Genomic DNA, 16,809 nt, shown 5'->3' with positions numbered 1-16,809 from the left:
AGTCGGTTATTCTGTTATTTATGTTCCTAATATCCCATTTATTTATCTGTTTATTAATTTGCATATATGTATATTTATTTATTTATTCATTTATTTATATATTTATGTATTCATACATTCATTTATTTTTAATTTATGCAGGGTTGGTCCTCCATACTTGATGGCCTCTGTATACTTTCATTGTATAGAAACAAGTAGCTTGGACATTCTGCCAAACTTTTCTTTTGGGTTCCACCAAAGAAAGTGAGTCAAAGGGGTCTGAAACAACATGAGGTGTTAGTGTCAACATATGAATTCAGTTTTAAAAGTAACTCACTGGATTTATCATCAAATGCTGGTCACTTCTCGTAAAGGAGTAACTTAATCTGAGCATGGCTTTAGATGCAGGGTTACCACAAAAGCCTGATTTTGGTTGACTCTTATCATTATTTCCTGGCAGAGAACAAGAGACCATGTCATTCATTACACTCTGATTTGGTAACCCTGCAACTTGACTGCTAGTTTTGGGCATGTTGCTGCCAAGCTTAGCCATGAGCCTCCAGCCTGACTTTATATACTTCCTATTTAAAATGTAGTGTTATATAATAAAACTATAAATTAATCACATATTAAATATATTCTATAAGGGTTTACGGATTATTAAAACATTTCATTCTCTGATATTGTATGTGTTTGTACTGTATGCTGCTAGCTGCTAATGCTAACACCAGTAGCACTGCTTGCTTCCTGCTCTTTTTACAGCTTGCCACACTTTCCCAGTTTGATCCCCTCAGACAAGTATGCACTTCTATCAATTGAAGTGCACCTGACACACAATCTTTAAAGGCATAGTTCACCCAAAACTTTTAATTATCCCATAATTGACTCACCCTCAAACCATCATTGTTGTATATGACATTTTTCTTTTAGACAAATACAATCAGGGTTATATTAAAAAAATACCCTGGCTCTTACAAGCTTTATAACGGCAGTAAATGGCAGCCCAAAAAAAGTGCATTCATTCATTATAAAAGTAATTCACATGGCTCCGGGGTTAATAAATGCTTTCTGAAGCGAATCGATGGGTTTTTGTTTAAAGAAAAAAAAAAAGTCTATTTTAAGGTGCACTGTGTAGTAATTTTGCAGTAAAATATCCAAAAACCACCAGGCCAGTATTATATATTTTCTTCAGTTGAGTTCTTACAATATCCCAATCTGTAAATTATGAGAAAATTGCTATTTTAACCAAGGAACCTGGACGTCTAAGGCAGTCGCCTGTCAATTGCTTCATATCTGCGTTACCCTCGGTTTCCGGTTTTATTTGACAGTCACAGCAGCCGCTGATCGAACGCACAGAGTAACGTCATAACAATTTTCAACACACTAAAATGTATCTAATATGATACACAGAGTTATGTTACCTCATACTCTTGACTGGAAAAGCGTAAATAGCGCCGGCGCCTGGCAACTGTCCCCCGTCATAATAAAAGTCCCGCTGCTCGTGAGGCGTGTGTTGTTCATCTCATTAACAATCGCTCCAGTGGCTTTGCTCAGCTCCCTCACCACTCGTTCCTGCTCTGCTTCATACTACAGAAACGTTAATAACCGCATTCATCAACATGATTTCTGCCAGAGTCCTATCCCGATTCTTTTCCACCGGCTGTGAGGTGAATGTCCCAAGATGCGGCACTCAAACTTGGTGTTATCCTCTAGCGGATCGAAAAGTTGCGTAGTGCACCTTTAACACATTATAAAATAAAATATTTAGCTTCCGCCGTACCGCCTTCCGTATTCAACTTACGAAGAAAGTTTTCACCGCTTGCAGTTTAAAATGCTTACGCTACGTCTGATGTCTTACCAGTTACGCTTTTTCAGTCTTATTTATAATGTGTTAAATATGAATATTTGTCTTACACAATCTCATCGATTTGCTTCAGAAGGCCTCAATTAAACCACCTGGATTACTTTTTTAATGGATGGATGGATGCACTTTTTTGCTCTTCAAAGTTTGAATTATAAAGCTTGGAAGAGCCAGGACATTTTTTTATATAACTCAGATTGTATTTGTCTGAAAGAAGAATGTCATATACATCAAGGATGGCTTGAGGGTGAGTAAATCATAGGGTCATTTTCATTTTTGGGTTAAAAAAATGTCTCTTTAAAGACAATGCTGTTTGTAGTCACTAACTGGGCAGAGTATGCTTCCCATGTGTTTATCAATGGGTATAATAAGTAGTGGTTTTCTAGCAGTATTTTTTATTTTATTTTTTAATTGAATTGAATTCACAGTATTACACAAATCCTTCCTTTGTAAAAACTTGACTTCAGCAAACCTTAGTTAATATGTGGCATATGTGCTGCAATGTTGGCTACACGTTTGCTATACAACTTCATATAGGCATTGTCAAGTAAGGCATGAGTGCTGTTTATTATAATCTGAAAGATGGCAAGTGACATGACACTCCCTGTTGTTTGAATTGATCCATTTATTTAAACATACATTTTAAATAATACAGATAATATTTTGACATGTTTTTAACTGTGTGTGAGTCCACTATTATTATTTTTTTTGGATCTTTGCTGTGCCTTTCTTTACTCTAGAATCCAATATTGAGCATATTTTTGTCTATTTTTATATGGTACTCCCATAAAATAAAAAAATAAAAAATGATATATATATATATTATATATGATATAGATATAGATATATATTATTTTCCACAAATATAATAAATTATGAATGAATAATTTATTATATTTGTGAAAGAAAAAAAATTTAAAATATTTTTTGGGGAAAGTAATACTTAGGATTGCATACAATTATAAACATTCATGGTCTAAGCAACTTGTTAGTACTTTTTACTTAAATTTACACCAGATGTATTTTTTTTTATTGAAATTAAAATACATTCAATTAGGCAACCGTATGAAACCAATAAGATAAAGGCCATTCAAATTTGCCATTGACCCACAAGCATTCAGGTTGATATTGCTCTATAGGGGGTGTCATGTCAATCTTGAGATGAAGGGCAGTCAGTCAGGGTATCACTGAAAAGTGTCTTATTTTTCTCTCTTTAGTGGTGCATGAAGTGCGCAGTGTGGACGGCTCAGTAACCAATGGCGTTCACCAGCTCAGCTCTTTAGAGGTGGAGGAGCTCCTCCACAAAGCTGATGAGGTGACCATGAGTGAGAGTGGCAAGACTACACCGCGTCTGGAGCGAGGGCAGGCAGAGAAAGTGGAGAAGGTTGAGAAAGACGTAGTCCCAGCTGAAGCCGGCTCCACCCCCATAATGGAGATCACGGGTGTAGAACCAAAACCCACAGCACCTCTGACAGAAGTGGGCGGGGCCAGTGCGGAGAACCCAGTTACGATGGTTTTCATGGGTTACCAGAGCGTGGAGGACGAGGATGAAACAAAGAAGGTTTTGGGGCTTGAAAAAAGCACGACTGTGAAGGCTGAGGTAGTCGTCATAGAGGACGGAGATGCCAAGACCAATACCAGTGACACCATGCAGGAGCAGGCACCCTCTAATGGCAGCCCAGCAGAGCCACCGAAGGCTGAAGAGGCGGCAGGAGAGTCAGGACAGCCAGAAGGGGGCGCTGCTGAGGTCAAGGGCAAGGAGAAACAACCCTGCAAGTGCTGCACCATCATGTGAGCCTAAACACACCCTCCCAAACACGGACTTTACTGACGAAATGCAACAACATACAGAGAGAACAATAGCAAGGCAAAGAATAAACATTCACTATCTTTTGATAGAAGCTGTTGTTTCTTTAATTGATTTTACCTGATTTATATTTTCTATATTGCTTGATCCTTTCCCCTTGATACTCTCTAACCTCATTTAAATTTTATGCGTATAGTTTTTTTTCCACTGGTTTTATTATGGCTGAAATGAATCATGTATGCGCTCCTATGAAAAAAGTCTGCAGATTACTGAACTGAACCAATCAGTATCCAACAAGCCCCTTAGATCCTATTTAGTCCTACCTTTCCATATGAAGGAATGAAATATCTCACATAATATATATAAAGTTATCATTTATGTTGAAGAAATATTTATTTTGAGTTCCCTTTTCTTCAAAGCATGATATGTTGCGTGACACTGCAAAGCATTTTCACTTTCGCATCAAAAGAAAACATTGAAGACAAAGATTTCAACATTGTACATTGCGCTTTATTTATTACTGATGAAGCTGTGAGAAGGAAGTATTTCAATTATTATTATTTTGTTCTGGTTTTCTCGAACTAGGAACAAAACCAGGGGATTGACAGAGCACATTAGGCTATTAGATATGACAGGATTGTTGTAAAACAACGGACTGACCATTATACAGGAGCTTTAAAGGAATGTTAAACGTTAAGCTCTCGATTACTACGGAAAAAAGTTTGGACTCGTCCCTTAGTTTATGATAAGAAGTATATACATTGATACAGAAATGGGAAGCTTGTATTAAAAAAAAAAATCATAAATTTTCCCTACAAAAATGTGCTTCTTGAGCTGTTGTCTAAGTCATTCTGTAAATCCTTACTGGCTTTACATGGTCATGACAGGAGCACATGCACTACCGTTCAAAAGTTTGGGGTCGGTAAGATTTTTTAAAAGTCCCTTATGTTCACCAAATTACAGTAAAAACAGTGATATTGTATAACAGTTATATTACATTTTAAATAACTGTTGTGTATTTTTTGTTGTTGTTGTAGAAATGGCCATACATTTGTATCCCACATTATTCTTTGACGAATAGAAAGTTCTAAAGAACAGCATTTATTAGAAATATTTTCAACATTATAAAATTTCACTTTTATCTTCAGAACACAAATTAAGATATTTTTGATGAAATCCGAGAGCTCTCCGACCCCTACATAGACAGCAATTTATTGAACACGTGTTAAAATGGTCCATATGATTTCAGTGGTTCAACTGAAGTTTTATGACGCAACGAGGGTACTTTTTGTGCGCAAAAACAAACACAAATAACGACTTTGGATTTCTTCAGCTCTGTGTGCATTCTCCTACGCTTTTAACATAGTAAATACAGTGCAGCGTTTCCGAGTTGCACCAGAGCTACGGCAGAACGCCAGCTTACCATTGGCCGATGCTGTTCGCATGAGCACCATGACGCATGCGTGTGATTCTGACAGAGAAGCTGGTCAACGTAAACTGAGTTGGAGAAGGAGAAGAAATTGTTGAATAAAGTTGTTCATTTTTTATGTTTTTGCACACAAAAAGTATTCTTTCGACGCTTCATAAAATTAAGGTTGAACCCCTTGAGTCACGTGGACAATTTTAACTGATGTTTTTAATTCCTTTCTGGGCCTTGAAAGTGTTAATTAAATTGCTGTCTATGGAGGGTGTCAGAGAGCTCTCGGATTTTATCCAAAATATCTTAATTTGTGTTCTGAAGATGAACGAAGGTCTTACAGGTTAATACGAAATGACATGAGGGTGTGTAATTAATGACAGCATTTTCATTTTTGGGGAAACTATCCCTTTAATGTAGCCTAATGTGGTCATACTCAATTCTAGTCAGAATCTGAAACTGCTCCATTGGGCTGTTATTATGGGGCGTGTTTCCACCGAACCAGGAAAGACCTCAATTGGATAGACCTACAACCAATCAGGGCAACAAAGCGATGCATTATGTTAGTTGTCAAATGTCAACAGAACTCAACTGCACTGTGTTGCCAAGTCCGCGTTTTTTTCGCGGGTTGTTTTCCATGTCCGCTTGTTGAAATAACTATTATGTGATATATAGACGCATGAATGCGAATTTTAGCAGGCAACCTTGCCAAAATAACAATGTTTACCCCCTAAACACTATTTTTTTATCTGTCCATCATCGTCTAAAGCCCGCCCTGATGATTTCACTGGTCTGAACAGTTTCTGTTCGGGCATAATCACTCCTCTATGGATCGAGTCCAGACCGAACTGCCCGTCCTCAAAAGTTGTGGGCGGGGCTGAGTTCGGCTGGAATCCAGGCTACCTTTAATGCAGAACAAACTGACCCCAAACGTTTGAACAGTAGTGTGTAGTCTTGTAGCTAGACTTAATTATTTATTCCACTCTTTTGCCATAGACTTCCATAATACTTGCATATCAAAACATTATTTTTTACAAACATAGGGACGAGTTATAACAATTTTGTGGTAAATCAAATGTTGTTGCAGCTTAACCTCAACTGAACCAACATTCCTGTAAATGCATGTGTAATTGTATTTTGCGCTGAGACTACATTTTTACAAATTACTGTTTGCTTCAAAGGATTGAATATTTCAAAGTGTTTTCTTTTATCAGGGCATCCCTGTTCTTTTTTCTTTGCTATCTCTCACACACATTCACGAGGACACAAATACAGCACCATTTTCCCCTCCTTAACGGATAACCTGTTATGTTGTCTCCGTGTTCTCTTGTGAGTCCAGTAGATTGCACTCTTTCATATTGAAATGTAGGACAGGTGAGCTGAGGATATCTCAGTAAGCTCTGGTGTGTTGCTGTAAGGCTTGTTTGGTGGTCGTTCTCATTTAGACTTTTCAAGCAAAGAGCTTACGCATGTTTAATCGTTCCTTTGTTCTAACTAAAACATTTGTTGTCATATATTATCCCCACTTTGGGATATATTATCTATTATTATTATATTATCTATTTGTTGGAAATAGAGATAAAGAGTAGGGAGTAAGCTGTTTTCTTGGTTACTTTCAAACTGCTGCGTGTTATAAACTTGCGTTGGATCATTTGTTGCATTTGACATGCATCGCTCATATATATTTTGAGTATTAAAAAGGCCCCGCCCTTGTTCTGACATTAATAGGTGTTTAAGTATCAATCCGGCTGTGTCCAGGATGGTATTTTGATTGTATTTCAGTCTACACTGCCATTAGGCCTCAGGAAGGGCCATTGACAGCTCATTTCCAACAAGTGACATCAGCAAACTGCTGCAGCCAATCCTATGCAAGAGCCCTCATGCGTGTAAACTGGTGTCAGAATAAGCAAAGCTCTCTCACTAATACAATAATCACAACAGTTCAAGAAGGGAAAGACAGGAAGGACAATATCCACCCTTCCTTAGCTGTTCCAAGGAAATTACGGGAAGTGTGGCAAGGAGACAGGAAAAGTTTAATAGGCTACCATACCAAGTGTTGAGGATTTTTTTTAGAAAAAAAGTACAAGATCTGGTCAAAGTTGGGGAAAAATTTTTGGAATTGCCCTTAAAGTAGCTATCATGCCAAATGCTTCAGTAGCCTGCATTTTTGTGAAAGAGATGTTGATCGACTGCATTATGGTTTAATGTGGTGCTAATTTATTTTTTGAGGGGGTTTATTTCCATGTTTTCCCTATCAGAAAAAATGCTAGTAACATTAAAGGTGCATTCAGTAGTCTTTTATCACAACTGCTTCAGATCTTGGCATGGTTTTGCACAATCGTCAAGTTTTAACAAATATTGTGCATTTTAGCAAGCAATGCATTTCCTTACCTGCCCAACAAAAAAGAACCAACTCCTAAATAACTGCTCTTTCCAAAAACATTTGACCTTGTGTATGCTGCGTTTTTTTGTCTTGTCTTCTGGCTTCTTTTCTGCTTCTTCTGCCATGTATGTAGTAGTGATGGGCAATTTAAAAACAATGCTAATGAAGCCTTGTCTGGCTATCACCAGACCAAGCTCAATTTAAGATTGGACATTGGTCTGGGGGTTCTGCTCTGTATTTTCTACGCAACAAGAGGGGTGATAAATGAGCATAATTCAAATGACTCTGTACACAATTTTATAGTTTTTCAACCAATCAGACCACAAGAGTTGTGATCAACGGGAAGCGGCCAATCACTTCTCTATCTGTCATCGTGTTAAACCCACAAATAGCGTGTCTGGTGAATAAGCCAGTCTGTGATTGGTTCCCGCAAAGGTGTCACTGAAGCAGTAGGGCGAAATCAAATCGCCGGCAGATCAGATTGGGTTTACCCAGTCTAAATGAATCCTCAAAACCTCTGCGAATCTTTTGTTTAGAATCAGTGATTTCGGAGCATGTATGAAACTGGCCTGTCAAGTCAAACCTAGGCTACGGATATTTTTTGAATTCCAACGGATTATCGCTAGAGGGATATGTGAACTATGAACCATATTTCGTTTCTCTCAACATTAAAGCACTGTAATTAGTGTCAGACTTTCACTCTCTAAATCACCAAACAACATTACTAGCATACAATATATACATTATTTAAATGCTTTTTATGAACATCTTTTATAAGAAGTCTTCATCTCATGTGAGTGTACCAATTTAGACTCTTTATTTTCTCATTTTTAAAAACTGGCGGCAAACTACTAAATGCACCTTTAAATTATAGTTGGAGGGTTTGTTCATGAATGTTAAATCTGTTTTGTACCTTACTTTGTAAATTACTTGCTTCATCGATTTAATTAGATTATGAATTCATTTTAGAGGAATTAAATTACATGGCCCTGCTAGCTGGTAGATGTGTGCTAGATGAAGTGTGTCTGTGTGCGTTTTGCAGTCGTATTCATGATTTACGTCAGTTAATGTGTCATATCTCCCATTTTAATGACATAGTTGTAATATCGGTTCAACTGCCCGAATCGCTGGGATGAGCTTTGTGGAAATAATTGTGTGTATGTGAGTGTTTAGAAGCCCAGGAGCCAAATGAGGTCAGCGTGAATGCAAAAAAAAACCCCTTTCTGTTTATCTAATTCCGTCATGTTTACATACTTGCACATTTTCACTTCTCCATGTACACAGTTTTTGGACGTAAAGCAGAATCTAATGATAATTCATGGTTCAGCTGATCAAGAACCAGTCTGCTCTTCCCCCAATGCTCATCTGGGACTCCTCCTTTAAAGTCTTTCCGTCACTGTGAGTTTCACGGTTGCCTCACACTTTTACCGCTCACCTTACTGTCCGTCAGTACTAACATTCCAGTTCCGACGCGTTCCTCACCCCTGAATGCCTTGTTGTCTGGCCACGGGCCTGGCGTATCTCTTTTGTATAGTTGCATGCTTTTATAGGTACATAAATCACTCATATCTACATATGCATATCCATTTCCATGTTAGATAATGTCCCTGTGCTTGAACCCCTAACCCTTGATGTCAAGCTGAATTCAAAGGCATGATAGAACAGAGGACAATGTAGAAACATATAACCTGTTTCTAATGAGTACTGAAGTAGCTAATGGGCGGCCCAGACGGAGAATTTCTCTTACCTGTCTGAACAGCCCTCTCTTATTGGTTCTCCTGATAATGAGTGTGTGTGCTATTACTGCCACTGTTGTCTGTGTGTTGTGAAGGTCTGCTTTCTAATCAACCTGAAAGAACTGTAGAAAGAGTTGGAACGAGACATTAAAATGTGACGTGCTTTACGGAAATCACTGCCTCTGTCTTGTTTTCTCTGGAACAAATGTACAACATGCTTTTAAGAAATCTTTATGTACATGTTTTGATGAATCTTCAACATCACAGAAAAAAAGATTAATCTTGTCGATGTGAGTTTGCGGTGTGTACTGGATACAATGCAATACAAATATAGGGGAGCGCGGGCACAACCTAACACATGTTAGTTGTAACACATGGTTTAACACTTTCCACGCATGCCAAGGTGACGAAACTTAATGTATTTACTAGTTTAGTACTAATTTAGAAAAAGAATTGCGCCAAAATTAAAAAAAAATATTTGGAAGATATCACTGAACATTTATTTAACCATAGCAAATGTACATTTCTTAAGTTTATTTTTCATCTCAGTTTTTTTTTAATTTTTTTAAATAAGACAAATCTGATATTATTGTAATCTTATATCTGTTATCTAACAGTTGAGATCGTTCTTTAATGCTGATCTAACAGCAGAAGACACGAGCCGGAATTAAATCCCAGTTTTGCATTTGGGGTGCGTTGTAACACTGCGTTATAATGAGCCCCTATTATAAATGTTATTATATTCTATACTTTTATTAATTCTTTTGAGAAACCATGAGAAAAGGGTGAATAATGAATCAATGTTCAGAAATTATTAATTATTATTATGTTTTGAATTATGCTGTATAGCTGTATTTATCAATGTGTCTGTTGTCAAACTTAAAAATTAGTATATTTTTAATTATGAAAAAATGACATTATTTCATTTTAAAAAGATATTACCCCCTCACATGTTACAATGTACCCTACCTATGGGGCATGTTGTCACATTTCACTTCAAATATTTCACGGTAAATCAAGAAAAAAAAGTATACACTGTATTAATGAAAGAAAACCACATAATTGTACTAGACATGTGAGAGAGAAAAAAATACGCTGAACCCCAAGTGGATTTACACAAACTGAGACAGTCAAAAGGCGTTAGGTTGTGCCCCGCTCTTCCCTAGTTCACAGCAAAATAATGGCCAAGAAATGTCATGCTGAAGAAAGGTGTTATTAAATGTAAAATCAACATACAGCATGACCAGCATAGTCTAATTAAATTAAAATTAATTAAATTTTAACTAATTAAAATTACTCCTCTGAGTCAGTTCTTTTTAGTGATTTAAAAACAAACAGCATGACCACACATGATTCGTATGAATTGATTCTTCTTATTGAATCGAAAACATACAGAATGACCAGTGTAGTCTGATCACAAACACATGATTCGTATGAATTGATTCTTCTTATTGAATCGAAAACATACAGAATGACCAGTGTAGTATTATTCACAAACACATGTTTCATATGAATTGATTCTTCTTATTGATTCGAAAACATACAGAATGACCAATGTAGTCTGATTCACAAACAAATGACTCTCATGAGTTGGTTCTTTTTAGTAAATACAAAAACATAGAGCATACCCAGTGTAGTCTGATTTAAAAAATGCTCTTATGAGCTGGTTCTTTTTAGTGAATCAAAAACATTCAGCATGCCCAGTGTAGTCTAATTCGAGAACATGTGACTCTTATGAGCTGGTTCTTTTTAGTGAATCAAAAACATTCAGTGTAGCCTAACTCAAGAATATGTGACTCTTATGAGCCGATTCTTTCAGGTTTATTGAAAACGTACAGTATGACAAGTGTAATTTGACTCCTGAACGAATGCCTCTTATAAGTTGCCAGTTTGAATCAGTCTGACGAATCATCAGAGTGAGGTTACTGAATCAACATCTGACACAAACAAATAGATTTTTGAAGAACAAAGGTGTAAGGGAAATAAGCAAGGAAAGAATTGTCTTGTTTTATTAAATACAAACTTGTTTGCAGGCCTAGTAATGAGACCTGAGGAACGCCATTGCTGCCTTTCAGAACTAATCTGAGAGCCACTGTGGCATTGTCACTGCCTTTGTCAATGACTAAATGACTAGGCTAGAGAGCAACTATGAGGCGCATTATTGGATAGTAGAGGGGTATTCTCAGCTTTTGTTCTAAGGTTGCTGATTATAGCAGCATTCCAGACTGGTATCCCTGCCCTCAGCACACTCACACACGCACACACACACACACACGCATGCATGCACTGAATCTTTGACCATGGGCCAAGTCACCCCACATACATTTTGGGCATTTCCGCTTAAGATGATACCTCTCGTTCTGGCTGAGAACGGTAAACAACACATAGAGCCATATTGGAGGAGGGGCTTTACCAGAGCAATTGAGCCAAAACACAAGTTTTATGGGTAGTGTGTTAGACAGTGTCAAGTGTGACTGATGCGATCCAAACCAGACTGAAACCTGCAGAAGTTCTGATGGCGTAGGCCAGGCCCTGCTTTGACTGTATCTTTCAGCGCTAGTAAACACAATGGTCTTACGGTATACATGGGACTGCAAAAGATGAGGTGAGTCAGAGGTGAGCGCGAGGAAGAATATCTTATTTTGAGAGTAAACCAAACAAATTGTTCATTTTGCACAAAAATATCATAAAATATTTTGTAAGCATTTGATATGGTGACTGTTGGTAGGATATGAATAGGACTTTCCACTTCCTTCCACTTTCCCCTCTCTCATTAACTCAACTTCTTTCACAGACTGGACTCATTAGGACTGAGTTGAGATAACTGCATGCTAAAGTTTTCCTGTGAAACTCTAATAAGCAAGTAGCACTGCAGCAAACACCAGCTCAGACGCACACAGAGCAGCATGTTCAGGTACACGCCTCCCTGGCAGGTGCTGTGTAACAGCCTGGATCGTGATTTTAAGGTAAGGTTGTACAAATAAATAATGTTTCAAGAAGGGCTTTAAAAAAAAAAGATTTATTCTACAACAATTTGAGCCTCGCTTAACCAGCTTTACAAAATATATGAAGTTTTATACATTTATCGAATTTTAGTCATCTGTATATAAAATAAATGTGGTACAATACTAGTGTATTTACATGCTTTTATTAAATAGCTAATACAATTGTCATTGTTGATGTACAAGTCAATACAAATATTTGTGCAGTATACTTACATTTTATCGAATACCTTTTAATGTGGTTAGGCAAAGAAACATTTCCCTAAACTTTGTCTTATTCTTGTTCTTTAGATTTAAATATTGTATTTTTCAATGCATATAAATAAACACTATACTTTTTAAATTAGCTTACTGTTTAAAAAGTAACACTATACTTTTTAAATTAGCTTAAAGACTTTACTTATTGTGACACATTTCTGACTGAAAAGGAATATTGAATAGAGGGCAGGGTTTTACTTCCTCCTCTCATTCCTCGCTCATAGCAAACTGACGGTTGGAGGGGAGTGGTTAAAGGGTTAGTTCACCCAAAAATGCATTAATCACTCACCCTCATGTCGTTACAAGCTAGTAAGACCTTCGTTCATCTTAAGAACACAAATGAAGATATTTTTGATGAAATCCGTGAGTTCCCCTACTTAAGCAGCTATTTAATCACCACTTTCAAGGTCTAGAGAAGTATGAAGCGACAAGAATACGTTTTGTGTTTAAAAACAAACAAAAATAAAGGCTTTATTCAACAATTTCTTCATGGCTGTGTCATTCTCCTACGCAGTTTATGTTGGTCAGCTCCTGCATCAGTATTACACGCATGCGTCGTGGTGCTCACGTGAACCGCATTGGCCAATGGTAAGCCGGCGTTTTGCCGTAGCTCTGGCACAACTCGGAAACGCTGCACTATATTTACTACGTTAAAAGCGTAGGAGACTGACAAAGAGGTGAAGAAATTGTTGAGTAAAGATATTATTTTTATTTATTTAGATTATTTATTTTTCCGCACAAAAAGTATTCTCGAAAATTAAGGTTGAACCATTGTAGTCACATGGACTGTTTTAACTCATGTTTTTCCTACCTTTCTGGACCTTGAGCGTTCTCTCGGATTTCACCAATCTTAATTTGGATTCCGAAGATGAACAAAGGCCATAGGGGGTTAGAGCAAAACGAGGGTGAGTAATTAATGACAGAATTTTAATTTTTGGGTGAACTAACCCTTTAAGGATATTCAAGAGCAAAAGCATATTTTCAGATTTTGAATAAAGATCAACGATAAACCAATTTTCCTGACATTTTTATGAGCCTGATTTCGACATTTATAATATTTATAACTGTTAGTCATCACATTTTTCGAGTGAATCCCACATGTATATGCGGATGGGTCAGTGTATTAAAGCGTGTATGTGGTAGTAATATACTTTATAATCACTAAAAGCTGTCACTCATTCAATAAACGCAATCTCACAAAGTTCCGCAGTGAAGCTGGTATACAATTAATCTCTCATTTTCACAATGTATGCACTTATAGAGACGCGCTTGTTAACTTAACTAAGCACCTAGACAAACACTCGAGCAGTGAGAGGCAAGGGGGTAATCTAGCGCTCGGAAAGCGTTCCACCCATAGGGGCGGCCATTGCTAACCAAGCCATCACCTGCTGTTAGCATCCCATTGACTCCCATTCATTTTTGAGTCACTTTGACAGTGAATAACTTTACATCTGAGGCATTTAAAGACTGCATTTGTCCATTGTTTATTTATAAAGAAACAACAATAAAAGGCTTAAAAGGCTCCATTACCTTGTATCTGACACTATCGCCCCGTAGAAGCTGTTTTTGCAAAAATAGGCTAACAATTGTGTCATAACCAACGCTCACTGTCGCACAGTTGAGAAATTACCGTATAGACAGGAGGAGACGCTCAGAAGCTATCTTTTACTGTCTATGAGGCAGTCGGGGGGGACGTGGAAACATAAAGTCTGATAAAGTCAAAGGAGAAGAATGGGGAGAAGCCGAAAGTGAACCAAAAGCAACGGGAGAAAATATTTAAACAACGTGATTCAGATTTCACTTTCCACAACTACTAGAAGACCTACAACTGTCAGACAGTTTGCTAATGTCACATCTACGTCGTCAAGCTCAGTCTGAGCCTGTGCAGTTCGCTCAGCCATCAGGAAGTGAGTGCCTCTAATTGGCCTCATTTTCGGCCGTTGAAGTCAATGGGATAGCTCTGTCCATTTCTTTTACTGTCTATGGTGAGAGGATTGTGATTGGCCAACTGCGTTGTAGATATCTACAAACACGTCTGTGATTGGCTACATTACTCACCGAAGCGAAAACAGGTTAGATTTAATCATTTGACAAGTGCAAATACAGATACATACTGGATATTTTGCTAGCCCCTTTTCGCTAACAATATGCTATTACTACGAATTCTTACGGAGGATTACATATCCTAGACAAGCAGTTATGGGCAGCTTTTCCCTCTAAAAGCAGAAGCAGCATCATCTGGCAGTGGTTTGAGTAAAAAAATTCCATGCTATTATCAAGTCCGTCTCAAGCTCGGAACAGCGATGTCCATGGGGTCCGTGGACAAGCCTGTGACAAGTATGTGGCTGCTTGTCAAAAATGGAAAACATAAGTTTTATTCAAATTCTGAATAGCCTATATAAAAGGCCTATTAATATTTTTTTATACTGCTTAGAAGCAGTAGTGCAAAGAGTGCTCCCTTTATAATCACTAAAAGCTGTCACTCATTCAATGATCTCACAAAGTTCTGTTGAAGCTGACTATACAATGAATATCTTATTTACATAATGTCAACACTGTTAGGATTTGTGTGTGTGCGCAGAACTCAGCTCTGGACAAAAACTTGAGCAGTGAGGGGATCCTACACTGAAAAAATAAAGTGTGTAGGATTTACATGATTTAATTGTTTACATCTACAAAGGTCTATCCAATTGATGTCTTTCCTGGTTCGGTTGATACACGCCTCATAATTACAGCCCAATGGGGCAAACCAATCAGAGCAACGAGGCGACGCATTGTCAAATGCCAACAGACAGAGCTCAACTGGAAAATGTTGCCAAGTCAGCGTTTTTTTCTGCGGTGGTTTTCTATGTCCAAGGGTTGAAGCGACTATTATGTGATATATAGACCCATGAGTGTGAATTTTAGCTGGCAACCTTGCCATAATAACACACATTTTACCCACCAAACACCATTTTCCCCCCGCAGAACCCCCTGAGAAGTTTAGGGCTAGTAGCTGGCGGATTTTGTTGTAAAAACTTTCCAACCCTGTCTGCACGTGTGCTGGAATAAATGATCTTTGTCGGTGTTGTAAAAAAATAAAATAATTTATTGATACACAGAGTACTTACCCAACATGATCATCATCTTTGAGAGAAATTATGAAGGTGAATGCATATACAAACAAGCTCTCCGTTTAGGATTCGAACAAATATAATCCAAGCTCCTTTGATGACGTGCATGATTACGTTACTGTTTATCATCTGTCCGTCATCGTCTAAAGCCTGCCCTGATGATTTCATTGGTCCGAACAGTTTCTGTTTGGAGATAACTACTCCTCTATGGAGCAATGCCAGACCGAATTGCCCGACCTAAAAATGTTGTGGGCGGGGCTAAGTTTGGCTGGCATCCAGGCTAGTTTACATCGGTCCCACATGAATCAATTAAGTTAAACATGAACACATTTTAAGGGACCTGATTAAGTCGATTCAAAGAGAATTTTATGAGGCTACCTGACATGATTCAGGCATGATTCAGGAACCTACTTCAATTTCATATATTTTAATGTTATACAACTGAATTATAATACCGCACTAGCTAGTTTACAAACTTTTAGCTAGCAATAGCCCACATTAGCATTTTAAGGGCGTTTTCATACCTGCACCAAGGTCCGAACCAAAGTTTGTGTTTTGATACATTGTATCCATTTGGTTAGTTTTGGCACTGCGTTAGCACTTGCATCCTGTCGTCATCATTGATGTGGGCTGCATCTTAACATTGATTGGTTTGTTAGCGTTGGTGTTGTCAATTCAAGGGGTAACTTTGACAAGAATGAATAAACAGAAGACGCATATCATTGCAAATACTGTTAACATTGTGGCATTACTATCTGTAGCACCAACTCGAGGCTAGTTCAAATTCACCAAATGAACATCCTCGTTGTGCAAACATTTTATCGGCGTTGACAGGAAAGTAGGAGAAGACTATTAAGCTACTTTAGCCATTAAAAAATGTATTTTCTTTCATAGTTATGTTTAAATATTATAACCGTAACCGCAGTCACTCCAGTCAACGGTGATTTCACATGCATACCCTCTATAGACTGAACATGTAACATATATACGCATGGCCACCTGTTTTCAAAACTTTGCATTTTCCCCACAAAACATAAAAAAGTTTTTGGTTGAAAAAGGTGTAATGTAAACGGCCTCTAAGATCAAACGATAATTGGCCAACCCGTCCCATACTGCTGCAGTTAAAATTCCTATGGTTCTCATCCACTAGATGTCAGGATTTGTATATTTCAATCCGCAGAAACTTTTGTACATGAAGGTGAAAGCACTCTAACATAGATACTTTTTTAAAATGTGATTAGTTAAAAAGTTAC

General features: G+C 37.6%; 1 protein-coding gene across 4 annotated transcripts in view; it reads left to right on the top strand.

The window, feature by feature from the left end:
- The window catches only part of palm1a (paralemmin 1a), an 88,274-nt gene extending 82,490 nt beyond the window's left edge, over positions 1-5,784 (top strand). For all 4 annotated transcript variants that reach the window (XM_067432176.1, XM_067432177.1, XM_067432178.1 and 1 more), the window contains one exon: positions 3,058-5,784. In XM_067432176.1, the coding sequence (XP_067288277.1) occupies positions 3,058-3,635 (578 nt within the window). In that variant the 3' untranslated portion in view covers positions 3,636-5,784. The remainder of the gene's footprint in view (positions 1-3,057) is intronic.
- Positions 5,785-16,809: the final 11,025 nt, after the last annotated feature.

The sequence above is a fragment of the Pseudorasbora parva genome, chromosome 22 (assembly GCF_024679245.1).
Source record: "Pseudorasbora parva isolate DD20220531a chromosome 22, ASM2467924v1, whole genome shotgun sequence".
Classification (NCBI taxonomy): Eukaryota; Metazoa; Chordata; class Actinopteri; order Cypriniformes; family Gobionidae; genus Pseudorasbora; species Pseudorasbora parva.
Note: the sequence above shows the minus strand (reverse complement) of the source record. Positions and strands in the feature narration are given on the sequence as shown.